Genomic DNA, 21175 nt, shown 5'->3' with positions numbered 1-21175 from the left:
AGACAGAGAGACAGACAGAGAGTCAGACAGAGAGGCAGACAGAGACAGAGTCAGACAGAGAGACAGACAGAGACAGAGAGGCAGACAGAGATACAGAGAGACAGACAGAGACAGAGAGGCAGACAGAGACAGAGTCAGAGAGACAGACAGAGTCAGAGAGTCAGACAGAGAGACAGACAGAGAGTCAGACAGAGAGGCAGACAGAGACAGAGTCAGACAGAGAGACAGACAGAGACAGAGAGGCAGACAGAGATACAGAGAGACAGACAGAGACAAAGAGGCAGACAGAGACAGAGTCAGAGAGGCAGACAGAGAGACAGACAGAGACAGAGAGTCAGACAGAGAGATAGACAGAGGCAGACAGAGACAGAGAGGCAGACAGAGAGGCAGACAGAGACAGAGAGTCAGACAGAGAGATAGACAGAGGCAGACAGAGACAGAGACAGAGAGGCAGACAGAGACAGACAGAGACAGAGAGTCAGACAGAGAGATAGACAGAGGCAGACAGAGACAGAGACAGAGAGACAGACAGAGACAGAGACAGAGACAGAGAGGCAGACAGAGACATAGAGTGACCGACAGATAAAGGCAGAGTCATACAAAAACAGAAAGTCACTGATACAGACAAAGACAGTGACAGTGAGTCTGACAGAGACAGAGAATCAGATCGAGATAGAGTCAGGCAGAGACAGAGAGTCAGACAGAGAGACAGAGAGGCAGACAGAGACAGCGAGTGACCGACGTATATAGAACAGAGACAGGCAGAGGCAGAATGTCAGATAGTGACCGAGACAGATAAAGACAGAGTCAGACAAATACAGAGAGTCAGTGATACAGAGAGACCATGTATCAGGAACAGGCGTCTCCAACAGTAACAATGATGGCACTCATCTTGACAGCTAGGGTAGCTGAAGGTATGAATGAGTTGCTGATTAACGATTGGCTACATTTCGAAGAAGAACGGGGAAATCAAGGAATTGGGGAAAACAACGTGACAATTGTTGTCGTGAACTGAGAAGTCCCGACCCAGTACCTCATTTACGTGCTAAGGCGAGCCTTCTTGTTTCGCGGCAACAATAAGGCGACCGTCCACCTTTGAGAGTCGCGATCATCATATACTTGGGGTGCCATGATCACATTAACCGAAAACAAAGAGCTGGTGAAGATCTGCTTGAGCATATTATCCGGAAATGATGAGTTGATTCTGTATTGAATTTATATCTAAACCGACAATGAGAAGTCGATTCAGATCCACAGGAATATCTAAATCGGAAATGATGAGTTGATTCTGATGTACGAAGCACCAGGAAATGCGAAGATGATTCAGATCTACAAGAGCATCCAACCCGGGAATGATGAGCTGATTCTCATCTGAAAAGTATCAAACCCAACCATGATTCAGCCCTTCGATGAATCTAAAGGATTAGTTGATTCTGAAAAGTGTCTAACCAAGAAATGTGGAACTGATTCCGATCGAAAGGAGCATCTAAGGGACCGACCATTTGATATTCTGGGGGGCCTGGGATGTTATCGAAAAAATCATTTGTCCCCGAACATGTTGGAAAAATAATTATGCTTCAGAATGTTGAAAAGAAATGAAATTACCAAAAATACATTGGAATATTATTTTGTGACTGACGTCACAGGTGTGAGTAAGAACCTATTTGTTGCTGGTTTAAAGTATAAAGATAAACTAGCTCGGAAACGCACTTATATCCACAGGGTTCCAGATAAATGTTTTAGTCATTGGGTATTTACTCACACGTGATCATTCACAGTCATTATAACACGGTGATTCCCAAGATGTAACGCGAAGGTCAGCCCCCAAATTGGTTCGTACAGAGCTAAATTAGAATTCAGTAAATAACCACACAAAATCAAAGCGAATTTTTATTGAAACAAAATGTTTACAGTTACAAGAGGCGGCCTGAGCACGTGCCCCATTCAAGACATTCGACAGTGACTTCATACTTGACATTCTTGACCGCACTTACTCACAAAAGGACTGTTATTTACCAGCAGCCAGCTGAGCTACAGCACGCCTTCTAAAATCTGTCACATCTCGAAACTGCTCGCATGATGTAGCCTATTCCAGTGTTTACACAACAAAGGGGGATAACTCTCATTTACAAAGGGGGATAACTCAGGTACTCTGGCAGACTCCTTCCTAAAGTCGTGATTTTATGAGCGCCTCATTCATTTTGCTGCCACTAACAATCATCAGAAATAACCTACGACAATCTACTGGTTCATAACAGTATTGATAGTTTTCATTGGTTATTCAATATATTCTTACTCCCCCGAATCCAGTCTATTAGGTATGACAATTCTGCTTACAATGCTCTTTCAGGTGACGTCTAACTTTCATCTGTCCATGCGGTGACCAATTAGCTCACAACAGCAATACATGTCTAAGTAACAATAAGCGGGACGTAGCACTTTTAAAGGTTCATATATACGTCATGCCTAAATTCGATCAGAAACTAAATATATCTAATGTAAAAACATACATTTACGTTGGCTGAAAGGCTACAGTGGGTATTTATTGAATTGTTCTCATACTATTTCTTATATAATTTTAATGCCTATTTGAACTCAAAGTTAATTGAACTATTGTGATTTATTGAGCGCATTTTACGAAAATACGCAGCTTATCTGCAACTCTGCTATCCACAATATCTACCCTCATACAAACATCTATAGTTCAAGTTAGAGTGAGTGAGTGAGTGAGTATGGCTTTACGCCGCTTTTAGCAATATTCCAGCAATATCACGGCGGGGGACAACAGAAATGGGCTTGACACATTGTACCAATGTCGGGAATCGAACCCGGGTCTTCGGCGTGACGAGCCAACGCTTTAACCACTAGGCTACCCGACCGCCCCGAGTTAGAGAGAAAGGTGATAATGTCGTATTTTGAGAACAATGTGATTTAGATTGTACATCACAGACCATATCTCAAATCATGACGTTCGGATTTAGAATTCGGGAGAAAATAGATAGCTAGGATTACTGTCTGCAAGCATATCACGTCTAAACATGCCTTACGAGTTTCGTATCACATTTAGATAATGTCAGGCTTTTCAATATAAGTCCAGTAATCCCCAAGTTAATCTATGTTATTCAATGAGTGAGTTTGTTTGTTCGGTTTGTTTGTTTGTTGTTTAACGCCGCACTCAGCAATATTCCAGCTATATGACGGCGGTCTGTAAATTGATATCATGAACATCGATCCACGCAATTGAGATCGATGACATGCATCAATCAAGTCAGCGAGCCTGACCACCCGATCCCGTTTGTCGCCTTTTACGACAAGCATAGTCCCCTTTTACAGCAAGCATGGGTTGCTGAAGACCTATTCTACCCCGGATCTTCATGTGAGTTGGTCATAACGCCGCTTTGAACCGTATTACAGTTACATATATATCACGGCGTGTCAGCACAATGTGGTAGGAAAGCCCGAAAGGTCCCAGACGTTTACCTCTTTGGTGAAGGGAGTGGTACTGACAAACCTTGAAACATAATCGGGGCGAATCGGGATTCGAATAAATCAAGCATACGTTTCTGTGTAACTCTGCACAGCGAACTGCGGCCTTAATTTGCTATGCATCAAACCTTCAGAACCGATAGTTCAGGTTTAAAAGAATTTTCTGAAAAATCAAAGTACTTATTTAAAACAATAAATCTTATATTTATGCATTTGGCATTTATGCATATTTCAGTTTCCTTAAGAGGACAATAGCAAGCATTATTCTGCCACCAAATTTCACCTTGTTTTTGCCTTCTCAGCACCATTAGTATTCATACTTTTACAATGACATCAAAAGCGGAACACAGCGAGCATTAAAGCGAGTGTATGCACTAATAAACATTATAAACTAATATCAGAGAACCTTTTCTGATTTGTGATTTTATGATTTAGTAAATCAACGCTTGGTGTTTTTCATCTATTGATCCAAGACGCGGCACATGGACGATGGCTACGTACATAAAACCCCAATAACATTCTCTTCCTGGAAGAAAGCAGTCTTACAAACTGAAGACCACCATCAGTTGTCATAGTTACGAAACTGAAAAATCCCTCTGATGTTATCACAATGACTGTATTATCCTTTTAAATCTCCAAATCAACAACCGCTTGGGTAAAAGAAGCTTTATAGATCCTCAACTAATTGTGTTGCCGTTCAAATCACATATCGCAGACCGCAGATCAAACTCATGGGAATGGTTTATAAGGTTTTATTTATTTATGTGTTTATGTCTGAAATAGTGCTGACTTAACAAAAAGAATTAAAAGTAGACTAGTCTCGTATTTTTTACGTAAATTGTCTTTCTGTCGCAGAAACCCATCACTCAAGCTTGCAGCAACACAAAGTGAAATGTTTAGTTAAGCAGAAAAAAACATCATCTGGATAAGTTAAAATGAATCTAAAGTTTGCGGTAGAAAAGTTCAAATCAGATTATGGTCGTTTTTTACATTTCGTTTCATCTCGTGATAACATTGACAGTTTAGTATGGATTGCCAGAAGGGACATTGTCGCGTTGTCGTATTGTCACGCTTTGATAAAAAATATACTTATTGAAAGCGCGACAATGGGACAACACGACAATGCGACAAATGGGGAAATGAGAGTTTACACTCACCCTGGTCATTATAGAAGAGCTAACATTCACCATCGTCACATTGTTTACAATCGTCCTCATCATATGACGAGCTTACAATCTCTATCATCCTTATATGACGACTTCATAATCTCCCCAAACATATTACGAGTTTATCATCTCTTTTATCACATGACGAATGTACAATGATCCCCTACATTATACGACGACTTCACTATCATCTTCATCATAGGCGAGCTAACAACCATCCTTTTCATAGACGAATTTACAATTATCCTCATCATAGACGAATGTACGATCATCAATGTCATAGACGAACTAACAACCATCCTTATCATTGACGAATTTACAATTATCCTTATCATTGACGAATTTACAATTATCCTCATCATAGACGAATTTACAATTATCCTCATCATAGACGAATGTACGATCATCAATTTAATAGACGAACTAACAACCATCCTTATCATTGACGAATTTACAATTATCCTTATCATAGACGAATTTATAATCATCCTTATCATAGACGAATTTATAATCATCCTAATCACAAACATATAGCCGAAACCTTTTCCATAATCGTAAGAAGTCTATTCCAAACGCAAATGTACGATCCGATAATATCATGAGTATGTTTTTTAGGAATCACTAACAAGTTGGCGTTCGCGAAAATGTGAACGCATTCTGCCCCACCGGTGGCACCCGTCACAAACGCATACAAACAAAGGCGAATGAACTAAAACGTATGGAATACTGTAAGGAACATTCTCGCGATCTCGCGATCTCGCATTCTCTCGATCTCGACCTATGGAAAAGAGCTAACTATGACCAAAACACGAGAATGCAAGATCGCGAAATCGCGAGATTTGGCCAAAATCTCGCATTCTCACGATCTCGCATTCTCGTGTTTTTGGTCCATATCACGTTTTGTCAAAAGTCGACAACGCGAGAATGCCACATTTGGACATGATGCAAAATCTCGCGATCTCGCAATCTTGCAATCTCGACTTGTCAAATTTGGCCACAATAACACGAAATCGCGAGCGAGAACTCGAGAATGCGGCATTTCATTTTCTCGCGATCTCGCTATCTCGCTTTTTAGATGCTGTCCGTGCGCATGCGTAATATCATAAGGTCAAGGCCCATGCGCACGTTAGTAGTCCTTTGGTCATGCTTCGTTCATGCTCTTCAGTCTCCAATTAGTATTAAGCAAAATTATGACTTGAGCTTGAAAATGCTATGTAATTTACATACACAAAGTCCTATGTAGAGTAGTGTCATCTCCCTTTGGTACACTTTAATGTTTTCACTATCACTGTACATTCGCGTACACGTTTTCTTTTGTTAAATTATATTGAACATGTTGAGGGTTTTAATTTATAGTACATAGGAAACTCTACCAAAGGGAGATGACTCTACTCTACATAGGACTTTGTGTATGTAAATTACAAACATTGATCGCACTCTCTCTTCGAGAGACGCTGACAGATCCTGGATTAGCTTCTTCTTGGTGGAATATCAGTTCCAAGTCATTTTAGTTTTTGTTTGTTCACTGCCAAGCCATGACAAAGTTAGTCATCTTGAGCTATGATAGGCTCGCTTACATATCATAAGTCATAGAAATGATGTCAATTAATTCAACAAGTTGGCGATAAACGTCAAATGCCATGTCAATGACGTACATTAAGGATGTAGATCAATGCCAATGCAGTTCATCAACTTCACAGACGACTTATATGGACATACCATGTAAAACAAACCTACATCAAATGGTCCCGCATTCAAGAGACGCATACATGATTGATTTTATATTTGATGAAACGATATGAAAAAAAAGATGAACTAGTATCCATTTGGAGGAATAAATCTCACTCACTCACCCATTCAACTCATACACACACACCCACGCTCTCACTTACTCACTCACTCACAAATTTGCTCATTCACCAACCCACAACTCACTCACTCATTACAAACTAACCCATCCACCAACTCACTCACCCACTCATTCACCGACCTACATAGAAAGTATTAATGGCCTGTGGGATACACTTAATAGCTTGCGAAGTACTGTGTTTTGTGATGTTTATCAAGAATGTATGAGGATGAAGCTCAATGTGTATTGCAAGGCAAAATGCGTTTCATCTCGGAGGACCAACTGTCTCTCAATACCTATAAACTCCCACTTAAAGCCATTAACCCATGTGACGTTTCTTGACAAATAATTTTCAACGATTAAGAAACTCCTTTGATTTCTAAATATGCAATTTCACGGAATAATATCTGGCTGAATGCTATTCGTCCCTCTTGAACACATCATTTCCACAGTTAGAAAAGTGAAGCAGTTTCGATAGATTTGTGTTCATCGCTAGTTTTTCAACACATCCCTCAACGTTTGAGGAATATCGATTTCTCTGAAGAGAAATACATTTTCTGAAAACGTCACCGTTCGCTGCGTCTTTGCATCGCATGTTAAATGTCCCTTTAGTCAATGTTAGCATTGGACACAGTGATCGCCTGTCTCGCCACGGGCCCGCGTTTGCTTCCCTTCACGAGTACAGTGTGTGTGAGACCCATTACCCATGGAATTCCGAACACCTGGTTCCATCACTAATTTATAGTGATTCATAAACACATGCTTGCGATAAAGTCGGAATCGTACAACATGATTCTGCTAAACGCTGAGATTTCTCATGGATATGGAAGTGTGTTTGTTGTCATTTTTACTTAAAGATCTTCATCTCTTATAAGGGGCGGTCGGGTAGCCTAGTGGTTAAAGCGTTCGCTCGTCACGCCGAAAACACGGGTTCGATTTCCGACATGGTACAATGTGTGAAGCCCATTCCTGGTGTCCCCCGTCGTGATATTGCTGGAATATTGCAAAAAGCGGCGTAAAACCATACTCACCCAATCACTCACTCATCACTGATAATAACCTCATAGTGTGTGTGTGCGTGTGTGTGTTTGTGTGAGTGTGTGTATGAGGGAGAGAGAATGAGGGTGAGCGTGCGTGTGTGTGTTTGTGTGTGCGCGCGTGCGTCTTCGATTGTGTGTGTGCGGTCGGGCGGGCGTGTATATGTGAGCGAGGGCGCGTATGTGTAGATTTTCATTTTATATCGACAAAGGCTTGAAAATTAATTACAACAAAAAAGTGTTTCTAACACGTTTAGTTTAGTTATTGTTCGTTTCTAGGATGGCCCATATTGTCCACGCGGTCATCGATGTAAAAATTCTTGTCATTTAAATGAACGTAAACTGTATATCAAACACAGAAGATAATTACTTTATTGGATCCGTTATACAAGTGAATGTACAACTTAGAGTTCATGGCTCGCAGATACTGAATAACACTTGGGCACATTGTAAAAGGCGCTATCATGGAAAAGGGTTTTTCGCTTTTTTTTAAAGAGGCGTTTTCATCGAACCAATGTTATCAGTGTAAGCTGACATTCTCCCATGTTTAAACCTAGGTTTCCATGACAGCATGATGTATTTAGAAATCAATATGAGCATTGTAACACAGTGTAAAGGTCTGGTTTCATTTCGTGATGAATAACGTGTTTTTTGTACTGTTCACTAATAAATAAGAGCGACAAAACCCTTCCCATAATCATGAGAAATCTAAGCAATAGAGAGAGCCTTATACACGCTGAGGTACAAGGGGATGATTGTAATCATCATTTTACCTGATCAGGTGCGGCTTCGCGAACGTCAATTATCTCTACCTGTCGACAGGTCTAGGTACTCAATCTGGCAAACGTTCTTCCATCCTACCAACGACTGGTAATCGTATTTACATTCCACTGTATTAAGGCAGAGGAAAATAAATCTCCGAAAATCCAATGGGATGAATGAGAGCGCGTTAAGCGTGAGTGTATCATTAAAACGTGATCAATCAGCTGCCTTGCTTAAGCTTTCTTTGTACAGAATGGTGGCGTTGGTTAATAAAATATACGCTTCGTCATTGGTAGGGTGACGATCAGTTCTGATCAAATGAGCATCTCGGGAGAATAAAAACTTTCAAGTAATTTACCAAAGCTGATTTAATGGAATATTAGTTTTATAATCTCAAGAGTGAAAGTGACAGCAATCATTTGGCGCTGGAACACTCGAGACGCGGCCAATGCTAGCAGTAGTACTGTACATGCTTAGGCGTTTCTCGAACACCTGGTGTCAAGAGCGTAAGTCTGTAAGAGATGATTGGTGTAGGTGTCACTTTAATTTATTTTGACTGCGTTTCTGAAATGTGATAAAGATATGGGTACCGCTGGGAATTATATTGGAAGACCATCAAACATGAATAGTTTAAGACTTACACTATAGCAACGTAGGTTCGTCTAATAGAAAATAAGTTTGTAGGGAAATGTCTGTACAACATTAATTACCATTGCTCTTCTAAGTGTCATACAGTATAAGTGTACAGACAGTTTTGTCTTAACTGAGTCCACTGTTCAGTCCGATTACAGTAGAATATGTTTATAACGAACAACGGTTATAACGAACTAAAAGGAGTGGTCCTTTGATTTTGTTATAACCGTAGATTACTGTATGTCAAATGCATGTGCGATCACAAGATAGATTGAATTGTCACACACAAATATTGTACCGAAATAATGATATATTCGTTACTTTTGTGAATAGCTGGGTGTACGGATTGTTATTGGGAGAACGTTTGTGTACGTGCATCCCTGACCTGATAGTTTTTGGAGCTCAATAACAGCGACAAAAACCAATCCCATAATCATAAGAAATCCCTACTCAAAGTATTGCCCATTGTAGATTCCGACTATATCACAAGCATGCGTTTATGAATCACTATCAAATGATTATAACAGGTTTTCGCAAAAAGGGTGAGCGTACAATGCCCCTCCAGAGGCGCCCGTCACAAACACATGCAAAGGCAAGTAAAATGTTGACCGGAAATATAACATTTGAAAGCTTTACCGAGGCATGGAGTAGAGTACCTTGATCAAACAAGAGTCGTATGACGCGCTTTGAAATCTTGGTAGTCCAATATGCATGATTGTACCCTAGAAGCTGTTTGAAGGCTGGAGCTTGTTTGTGTCACTCTGAATCTTATGCATAGATCTAAGTATAAAATAGATGTGGTGGTTCCACAAGAGTCTTGTATTTCTAGTTCAGGTGGGTAAATCTGTTGAACGGACATGGCTACTTGAAGGGTATTGAACGATATTAGATCATCGATATTACCTGAAGTTTAAGCTAAACTTAATAGCCAAATTCCTTTGTTTTGACTTTGACAATCAAGGCAGAAATTCCGATTCATTTGTACCAAGAAACAGATAAGTATGAAGGGGAGCACTGTTGGTGCCCTACGTCTTGTCTAAATGTATTATCCCCAAATTTCACTCAGATGTTTTCAATGAGGAAGTCCAGCATTTCACATACTAGTATTGTTTTCCCAGTAAACTTCAGATGACTTTTGCTTTCATGTTTCACAAATTGTCCTGAATCCCAGAAAAGAGAGATGAAACCATGTGTATGTTCACCACTTTTAGCTACAAATGCCCCTCAAGTTACCCTTGTGGGACAGTGCTAAAAGCATCAAATGTTTTGATCTTGGTTCTTTACAAAAATTCAAGTCAATCCTTTGAGTTTTTGAAATCCACACGATATCTCAAATACTTTCTGTGAATTTAGAGATAGTATCAGTCTTTGTGGCAGGGTGATACAACATTTGCTGGATCCAGTAATATATCTCCCAGTTAATATATTTTTCAATATAGTTCTTAACGCCCATTCGGCACGTACGGTCACATACACCCTGCTACAGATTGTAGGTTGTTGTCCAGTTATTTAAATTAAACTGGGGACTGGATGAATCAGGGATGGCCAAGACGTGGTTGTGTCCCGGGAGATTGGCCAACCTCGATATAAGGCGCAAATGATCTGAAGCTTTGGAATGCATCAACGTATAACATTTTTTTTAAAAGGCCATGTTAACGGCCATTTGAAAATTGTATTCGACCAAACAATTACAAGCGTTTATCAAAGCGTTGTTTAGCGCATAAACGTTGTCGAAATACTGCAAACTTAAGGTCCAACACGCGACTATTATACCCGTATCACAATTGAAAAACCATTTCGTGTTTCTTGTGTTTTCGACACCATTAAACATGGGTCTATACTTTACTATATACTAAACAAACCAAAGTATTATAAATGAAAGCTCTGTCCTCCGTTATGATCAATTGATGCCAAGCAATAAGTTACATTCCACGAACCAATTAATTACATAAGGACATGTTTCTCTGCAGAAACAAGGGTATTAATTACCTTTCAAATCATGCAACGCTGAATATCTTACCTGCATGCAATATAACGTCTACGATGATATGATTATTAAGTACTGTTATTCACTTGTTCCAAGTACAGCCGTGTTATATTTCGGTCTTTGATTTCCACATCGAAGCACTCAACCCTCAACTTTGAGTACGTGATTACGAACACGGTTTCATCCACAGACGAACGTTCCCATTCAGCCGATCGCCAGGCGGGCCATTGTTCAGCTTCTTTAGGCATTTACATCATTGTTATTTCGACAAATTAACGCGAATGTTGTCTCCAGCACTAATTACCGCTGCGCTGGTTGTTGCAGTACAAGACTATTGGCTTAGCAATCGATGTCTTTACACCAAATGGTAACATACAATTAGGATTGCAGGTCCACCATGTCATATAACATTATTTATAACAATGAACAACAACCTTGATAACTCTATATTTCTAATTATGGATTATATGATCCATTTTTTTAATTATATTTTGTGATTAAGTGTGTTCAGAGTTTTGTAAGAAGAATTTGAATATAGAATTAGAATTGGAGAACTTGTCGAGTTGCCCATCAATGAGCATTTTCATCTATTTTTCCTTGTCGATTCTTCTGTCATCATGGGGCCACTTGTGGCACAGTGGTTAAGGTTGGCAAGAAACATATGACTGTAGGTTTGAATCCTGATTATGCTTCAAGGTTTGTCAACACTATATTCGTGCTCGTGGGTTTCACAAGTGTTGAGAACAAGTGTTTCTCGGGCACATTATTCTCATTTTTAATGGCGAGGTAGGGTTTATTTTAAAACATTTATATAAAAGTGGATGAGGGACACTTGTTATTGTTCCCACCAAGAATACCAACAAAGACAACACACATTGTATTGAACTCTTCACCACAATGCCTCCTGTCAAGTACTGATAAAATGATACTTAATTGATTAAATAATTCTAAATACTTAAAATGTGATTGCACAAAGCAATAATAATGACTTACCTGTTGGATTTTAAGTTGCGCGCGGGTGACTGAGACAATTGCCTTTTTAAGTCAAAACACATAAGACCTGCATCACTTTAAGGTTTTTCTGACACATTCAGCTGACTCGTCATATAATACTTCCAGGGAGGGCATTAAACCAAACTCACTCACTCGCCCATCATCATGTGAGACTGTGTCCATAGAGTTGGTCTCAGGACTTCTCTGTGCCATCTTTTTAGTCAAGATGGACTTAGCACATTCCGGTTCATATGGCAGTATATCCGACGACAGAAGGGAAAACAAGCCGTGCATTCGTATTTGTATCCTTTTCCAACGTATGCACGACTCGGTATGGTGACAAAACATTGTCTCAGCACAGCTACTGTCCATGATTCATGACTCATCTTCTTATGACGCTTTATAGGCTTTTAAAAAAAGAAAAAAACTTTCATCTGTTCTAGATTTAAAATCACTAATAGATTTGTATTGTCTCAACAACGCTGGACATTGACGGTGACATTTCCCAAATCTGTTTGGTTTGCTTTTTCGAATTCAAATGTTTCACGAGCATACTGTTAAGCAAAAACAAGCTCCGTAATGTGATTCACTATTCTCATCTTCGGATGATACAGACAGAGCTCCAATTAAGAATCATATGGAGATCAGATTTCGTATTCTGTAAAATGCTTAAACGCTTTAACAACTTTTCTTTGGATCTTGCGTCAATAACTGGCTTCCCTTGCTGGCTTAAGTCACCGCAACTTCCATAAAAAAAACCCACCACAATAAGAAAAAGCTGAGCGTCCATCTTCCACATGAAAAAACGTTTCCATCGTCAAGTGGCAGAGCATCTGAGAGTGGAAGGTCTGGAGTTCGATCCCCGGCCACGTCATGCCAAAAGACGTTTAAAGATGATACTTGTAGTCACCCTGTCTGTCGCTCGGGATTAAGGGGATAAAAAAAAGACTGGTCAGCTCGGAGTCAGTATACTATGTTTGGGTGTGGTATTCATGTTCAACTACGGCATAGTATCTCAAAGCGGATGAGATTCCATTTTTCATTCAAGAAGATTCTTTAAATATTTTCAGTGTTTTGGGTGGAAAATATACAGCTAACGTGTTTCAGTGGAAGAGGGAATACTGTACTCATTTCATTGTGATGCAACGATGCCACAATTGTAGCGATATCTCCTCGGAGATGCCGCTTGATCTCGCCCAAGTTTGTATTTTGGATGATAAATAGTGAAAAAACATTCGTGACCCCTTGCAATTGCTTTCAGTTCGATCCCATTTGGGAAAATAATATGTGTATAAATGGAGACTACTCTCTACCCATGATTCGTGTTTCCGGAAATTTGTAAATCCGGATGTCTTCACTGTGGACGGGGCCCTCGAGTTACGACGCACGCGATGTCACAACATCTGCACAGATTGCCTACAGCAGAAACCATGACCATTTTTGTTGTGAATTATTGTAATCTTTCCGCAAATGAAACAAATAGGACGATTGATGCTTTTTCAACCTAAACCAATGAAATATCGGGGTTGTGAAGTACTCTTTTTTTGTACTTCACTTTCCTAATTATTGGTAGGTGAAATGCTGAGATATACATGTAGCGTGTGCCTCGTGAACCCACCTCCCAGATCAGACGTAGTGGAAGGGTTCCATACTGCATGCATCTTCCCGAGGCAAGGGAGTTAACTGACTTTAAAAGTCCAGTTCCCACCCTTGCCGAACTTGGCTGGAATTCCTTGGCTCGTCCGTAGCGCTACCAGTGGTTATTACGAGTTATGTCCCTTCTACCAATCAGATTCCACCTCTCGTATCACTTGTATTTGTCTCAAACAAAATGGCGGCGCCCATTCAGGACGATCTGTTCGATAATCAAGATCTGTGTTGTGATAAAACGGGTCTTACTTCGCGAATTGCATCAAATCACGTGAGCACTTTGATTAAAAATATGAAAAGACTTGGAAAATATCAATGACAACGAGTTGGCGGTGCACATGCTTTGCAAATCCTGCAATCGACAGAAATCTGCACGACATTTTACGAACCCGATTTCGATTTCGGAGCGCGATTATGATTGGACTATTCATAGAATCGTTAGTCCAGCCAGAATATGGAAACTTGACTTTTATAGTTAGTTAACTCACTTGCCTCGGGAAGATGTACTGCATGCTTATCACCGTGGGTCGAAACAATTGGTTTCTCGGCTCTAAGGGTGGCTATGCTGTTATACTGTGATTTAGTCGAACATTTCTTCTCACGATTGAACCCCGTAGAGCGTAATGTAAAGATTCCTTGGAGACATATTTAACATTTTAAACTATGCTTTCACAAAGACGACTTGCGGCATTGGATCAGAGTACACGGAAGATCATTAAAAGCTTAGTGTTGTGTGTTAGCGTAATCGCTATGATGTAATAGGGTGTAAATAAAAAAGACAAAATCCATATTCATCATCGTACGAAATTCTCTGTTAAAATCACAGTCCATGGTACACTTCTCGCTATTTCATGAACACGTGTTTGTGAATCACTATGTAAGCAGGTGTTCGCGAATAGTAGAGCGTATTCTGTCTCACCGGTGGCAACCGTAACAAACACATGCAACGACAATTCAATTGTTAAGCTGAAGAAACATGGTAACATAGGCACACGTCAAAATAAAGAATTGCATGGGACGTCATTTTCGTCATTGATGTGAGTTGGGTTTAATGCCACTTTGAACAGTCCTCCAATTATATCATGACGTGTCAGATTACTTTGGGAGGAAAGCCCGAAGTGATGCAGTGGAATCTGGGATTCGAAACCACGATCTAGGTTCCTTGCGTGCCCAAGGGACGCAACACCACTGCGAATTGTGGCGCCTTCGGCGAAATAGCCACTCTTTATGCAGTGTATTTACAGAACCATGCCTTGCATTGTTTGTCTAGTCATTTGTTTGTTTGTTGTTTAACGCCGCAGTCAGCAGCAATATTCCAGCTAGATGACTGCGGTCTTTAAATAATCGAGTCTGGACAACACAATCCAGTGATTGGCATCATATGCATCGACATACGCAATTGGGATACGATGACAGGCACCAACCAAATCCGCGAGTCTGACCACCCGATCTTGTTAGTCGCCTCTGACGACAAGTATAGTCGCCTCAACCCAGAGACATAAGGAACGAGACATTCATGCGCAGGTTTTATGATTAATCAAACGTGAAGTACCAATCAAACGTGTGGCATTAGTTTCACCAGAAAGTATTTAGAAATGTTCGTACCATTTTGGCCATCAATGTGAAAGATGTATATTAGTCTGACTCGCGTATCATTTTTGTCTGACCAGAGTTGTCTCCCTTGATAAACAAGACCACTGGGGAAATCGCAGGTTTGAAAAAAAATATTTCTGAATTATACAATCAAGAAATCAGATCAGACAGACATTCCACTATCAACTGTGTAGCTTGTTTAAATATAATGCGAGTGGAAATGGAATAGGGGCACAAACGGGGTAGGTATGCCACATGAATTAACTGTTGATGACAGAAGGCGAGTTGGTACATTGGCGTCATGATCGTAGAAAATATAAGGCATGAATGATTAGTAGTTAATGATAAAACGGTTGATGTTTTTAAAGCGACAATATAAACATATGAACTAGTTGAAATAACGAGGAATTCAATCACCTAAAATCTACACAACAAGAACAACGTTTGAACTGGTGTTTGGAGCATAGAAATTTCAAAATTTATTATGTTCTCAGTTGAACGTTCAGTGTGGATATATCCAAACTACATAAACACGTCAAAAACGACGGCCTTGGTGACGGGTGGGTATTCCAGCAAGACAGTGATCCAAAATAATAGAGCGAGGAAATATCAGGAATGGTTCAACGAGCAGAATGTTACACGCCCGGGATGGCCGTGCTGCAGCATGCCTCGTCGCATTGAAGAGCATGTATATCGGGAGGAATAGAGATAGCCTGGCAAAATATTTAACACCACACAATGTGCTGCACACGACAATATGCTACACCACACAATGTGCTACACAACACAATATGGTACACCACACAATGTGCTACACAACACAATGTGCTACACCACACAATGTGCTACACAACACAATATGCTACACCACACAATGTGCTACACCACACAATGTGCTACACAACACAATGTGCTACACCACACAATGTGCTACACAACACAATGTGCTACACCACACAATGTGCTACACAACACAATGTGCTACACCACACAATAGGCTACATTCATCCGGATTCATCGCAAAGCCGGATTTCCGAACGCGTAATTTGAGAAAGCCCCATTGCAACCTAAAAGCGCTCATTCATCGAATTAAATTCTGTCAGTTTCTTTAACATGTACCTGCACCTCCAGGGGCACCTTCGGCTGTTGACAGACATAATTTGGAAGTCTACAAGATACGAGTCTCTATGTAGCAATTAGATATTATACATTTAGCCCCACAACTTCCTACATTGTTGTCATGTTTTACCGGAGATTGGTTTGTTAGGACGTTTTCCGAGAATTAAAAAAACAGAAAAAACCAATACATGAACTCTTGCAACGATTCCCCTTCCTCATTTTTTGAAAGAAACAAATTATTCGGCGCCATTGCCTCTGGTAATATTATACAATCCAGAGATCTATATCTTCAAAACCGTTTACTGTCTACCTTATAACGAGGATGTCATACTCCCGGGAGGAGGTCCATCTTCCGGCAATTTGCAACGGAACTTTTCAACAGAAGAAATAGTTCGCGCCTATGCGTGTTATATCCAAAAAGAGCAGGGAGACGTTTGTTTCATGATCTATGTCACAACTGGAGCTGGCAGTGGGCCAGACATTTTTATGGCTACAGATATTGTATGCTGGGCAGGGAAGCGTTAATATAGTGTAGTAAATGACAGAACATCTTCTGCCACGTCAATGCTGTAGACAGGATGTCGATATTTGTGAGATTACATCGTGAGATTTAAACATATGTTCACCAAAGGACGCGGGCATAATCATTAGCTTCTTTCCATTGGCATATGTAGAGTAAGCAAGTGGTTTACGTTCGCCTGGCACGAATAGAAACTAGGTTCAGTTGATCATTCCAGTGTATTTTGTTTGAGTCCACTGGTCACTTTCTATGTAATAGGATCTTACTTGATAGCGCTAACCATTGATCAGCCATTGCGAATTCGTCCATTGCGTAATCGTGGAATACAAAAAGAACACAAAATGAAACTTTTGTAAACATACAGTTTTCACACAGCTTGTTTAAACTAAACATTTATATACCGCAAACATCCAGGTACTGGTATCTGCTCAAATGTGGTTTTATTTGTTTTATTTGTTCCCCGACCGATGCACCCGTTTGCATTCCAGTTCTCATTCTGAACTCCCTGAGGATTATACAACCCAAGCTGCCTGGGGGCGCTAGAAGGTTTTTACATCCACCTAACATGTCGGGTACCCATTCCCCGCTGGGTGAACAGAGGCACATACGAACTACGTCACTTGCCCAGGGTGACACGTTTTGACACCTGTGTTTCGTGTGTATGTACGTATTGGGGTTCCCACCATCTGGTCATCTACCATAAGACGAGTGGGTTTTTGAGTGCACTGGGAGTATGTACTGTACGCTAGGGGTAGTGACAACACTGACCTGTAAACATTGTTGGCGCCAAGGCTGAATGACAACCCGGTGATAGCCTGGCGCTTTTGACCGCTTGCCCAATCCTTCCCCATACCTCATTGGACCGAAAGGAATGCACAGTCAATTCTAAATGACACGCTTGTCAAATGTCGAAGAAATTATTTATGTGTTGATACCCATGTTTGCATCAGCATAATACATTGATTGTAGTTGTGTGTGCTCCCGTTAGGACAGGACGTGCTTACCCTTAATGCCAACACGTGGTGGCATCTCAATGTTATTAAGAAATATCAATTATATTTATTTAGATCAGGTGAGTTAAAATGGGGTTTATCGTCGCGTCCAAGAGCATTGCATTATATAGCGACGTGCATGCACGTGTTCCGGAAGTGGCTCCTTGTGCTAGTCCGGACTTATGCCGATTTTATAGTGCTAACCCACTGAGATATTATGTCGCAGTTTAACATGAATAGCCCACCCATAAAACAGTATACCGATTGCGAGAAGACCAGTCCCCTCAATGCCAAGCTCCAGGCACGTTAACAAGAACCATCTTTTAACATATTTTAACATATATATATAACATCTCCGTGAAGACGCTCTACCACAAGACCACGGAGGGAGTCGACGGTGTACCATCTTCCCGATGCAAAAGAGTTAACTGACTTTAAAAGTCGTGTTTCCCTCCTTGCCGAACTAAGCTGGTATTATGGAGTTACATTTTCGCTATACTAACGAGTCTATGCATAGTCCAATCAAAATCGCGCTCCGAAATCGAAATCCGGTTCGTAAACTGTCATGCCGATTTCGGTCGATTTGAGGATTTCCAAAGCATGTGCACCGCTAACTCGTTCTCAACAGATATTTTCTAAATCTTTCCATGTTTTTAATCAAGGTGCTCACGTGAATTGATGCACTTCGCGATGTAAGACTCGTTTTATCACAATATAGAGATCTTGATTTGTTTGAAGTAAATGCAAGTGATACGAGAGGTGGAATCTAATTGGTCCATAGGAGAGGCATAGAAGGGACATAACTTGTAATAGCCACTGGTGGCGCTACGATCAAGCCCAGGAATTCCAGCATAGCTCGGCAAGGGTGGAAACTGGACTTTTATAGTCAGTTAATTCTCTTGCCATGAGAAGATGACGGTGTACAGGACGCTCTACAACTAGTATTTAGATCAGATTGACTTGAGTTCATCATATCTACTTTGTTTTCAGTTTCAATATACCCTGCTCAAAAAGGAATATAGAAATAATCACGTTAAATTTTGTCATCACTGATTTTCAGTGATCTATTCATGTTCATTTTCGAGGTTATTTTGCCTTTTACGTTCAATAGAATCTGTTACGTCTGATAAGCGAGACTGGTGACTTTTTTATATTTACTGTCAATAATCTAACGCTAATACCGTATACTTTCAGGTAAGCAACATGTTCATCGTCAGTTTGGCCATAGCAGATCTGATCGTCGGCCTCAGCGTCATGCCCATCTCCACCGTCTACATCTTCACCACCGACTGGCTCTTTGGCGTTGCCGTCTGTCAGATCTGGATCGGCATCGACTACATCGCCTCCACCGCCTCCATCCTCAACCTCTTCATCCTCAGCCTGGACCGCTACTGGTCCGTCACCGCTCCTTTGCTGTACCTCAGGAAACGCACCAAAAAGAGAGCGCTCATCATGATATCTTGCGTGTGGACAGCGTCATGCTTGTGGATTATTCCAATCATAGGGTGGCACCATATTGCTCACGGGGGTGTACGGACTGTGGAGCACGATGTTTGTGATACCGAATATGCTCGTGATTCTGTTTTTAAAATAGTGACTGCGTTTTTCAATTTTTACTTACCGCTAGCTGTGATGTATTCATTATATTGGAAAATATTCCAAGAAATTCGCAAACGTTCGGAATTTGAGTTAGGACAGAGGAATTGTGGCGGAGTTCCGACTTACATCACTGGGCCTCAGCCGTCGCACTCCGGGGATGAAAGTGAACATCGGGATGACACATTTGCGGATGACAATACCCATTCTATACAAGAAGATCCTGTCATTGCATCGCGGACTATTCAGAACGCCCACTTTAACGGGAGGAGTGTTTCCACAAAGAGTCGAGACGGTTATAAAAACCTTCGTCTTGTTGCCGTTAAAAGACAGATGAGCGCAAGGGAGGCTCGATCGCCAGCCGCTTATAGAGTGGAATATATATATGATGAAAGCGTTGTAGATCCTCAAACGGAGAGAATCGAGAGGTATTACTATGAAGAACACTTGCCTTTACAAATAAAAAACCCGGGAGCTGTTGCCGGAAATTGTCGAGCTCGATCCGAAACATCATCTTCCCATTCCAGTTCCTCCGCGAGTACTTTCGAAGATAGGCCGAATGACAAACACGAACGACAACCATCAAGGGGAGAGAACTATTCTCTAATAAGTGGTATTCGGCGGATACGCCAAGCAGAACGCTTGTTAGATAAGACTGTTGCTGTGTCGGACGGGAGTCGGCAGAACAGCAGGGAAAAGAATTTATTTGTCTTACGGGATGATAAAAACAGACGATTGACTGGAATGTTGAATATAAAAGAAAGAATTAAAACATTTCGCCAATCATCTTCTTTGACGAAGGAAATCAAGGCTGCTCGTCAGCTCGGTGTAATCATGGGGGCATTTACATTGTGTTTTTTGCCCTATTTTATTTTATTTTTAGTGGTTGCTTTCTGTGATGATTGTATTGATCCTGGACTCCTTACAGCGATGACGTGGGTAGGCTACCTCAACTCCACGCTCAACCCCTTCCTCTACCCACTTTGTAACCAGAACTTCCGCCGGAAGTTCAGAAAGATGTTACGAGTTTGTGGTCCGAGTTCTCCAAGGCGAGGAGCCGAGTGTTACGATAGAAACAGTATAACTAACGCCCGGTTTGACTAATGTTTTGCCCGTTACGTACATTAACATTTTAATTCACACCCACATGTAACGAACTCTAACGGACTTTTCAAATCAGTTCATTTTGTTTTATAGGTACTTGGTATCGCAGGGGACTTCGGTTCAACTCGTTACTGTGAAACCTCGTTAACTCGAATCTTTGGAATCATGGAAAAGTAAAGTTAACAGATGTTCGAGACAGACGTACAGCTGATATTAGGCCATATTTTCTATATAAAACCATATAGCGCCGATATTAGATCAGAAAGCGATGATAATGATTCTGTTTGGATTCTGAAGTTCGAATTAAATGATATATCGATTTATGTTCACGAGGTTTCATTATATTCAGGATATCCGACTGCCTGGAAATACCCTAAATTTTAATCATCATTTCATGTTTTAGGGAGTTTCTGAGTATTTAAATGAAAATTGAAAGTAGAATTTCTTAAGATTAACACGGTAAATGACGGAGAATTTATGGGAAACATTCATTGACATTATTGGTCCATATATTGTTTTTTTTTATGAATATGCGATATTTTAGGTTTTTCTTTCAAAATTCTTCTTTCTCATATTCATATCAGCTGGTCCGTTAACACGTAGTGAAGAATGTGTTCTAACGAAATAGTCCCGTAAACATCGAATGTACAAATATCAAGATGTGTTTTATTCTGCTACTTGTTCCCCA

At 40.6% G+C, this 21175-nt stretch overlaps 1 protein-coding gene across 1 annotated transcript in view; it reads left to right on the top strand.

Annotated features, from left to right (window-relative positions):
* The window catches only part of LOC139445919 (histamine H1 receptor-like), a 113601-nt gene extending 93069 nt beyond the window's left edge, over positions 1 to 20532 (top strand). Inside the window, exon 2 of the mRNA XM_071227174.1 lies at positions 18982 to 20532. Coding sequence (XP_071083275.1) covers positions 18982 to 20487 — 1506 coding nt within the window. The 3' untranslated portion in view covers positions 20488 to 20532. The remainder of the gene's footprint in view (positions 1 to 18981) is intronic.
* Positions 20533 to 21175: the final 643 nt, after the last annotated feature.

Source organism: Haliotis cracherodii, unplaced genomic scaffold, assembly GCF_022045235.1.
Source record: "Haliotis cracherodii isolate W230 unplaced genomic scaffold, xgHalCrac1.p SCAF_6, whole genome shotgun sequence".
NCBI lineage: Eukaryota > Metazoa > Mollusca > Gastropoda > Lepetellida > Haliotidae > Haliotis > Haliotis cracherodii.
Note: the sequence above shows the minus strand (reverse complement) of the source record. Positions and strands in the feature narration are given on the sequence as shown.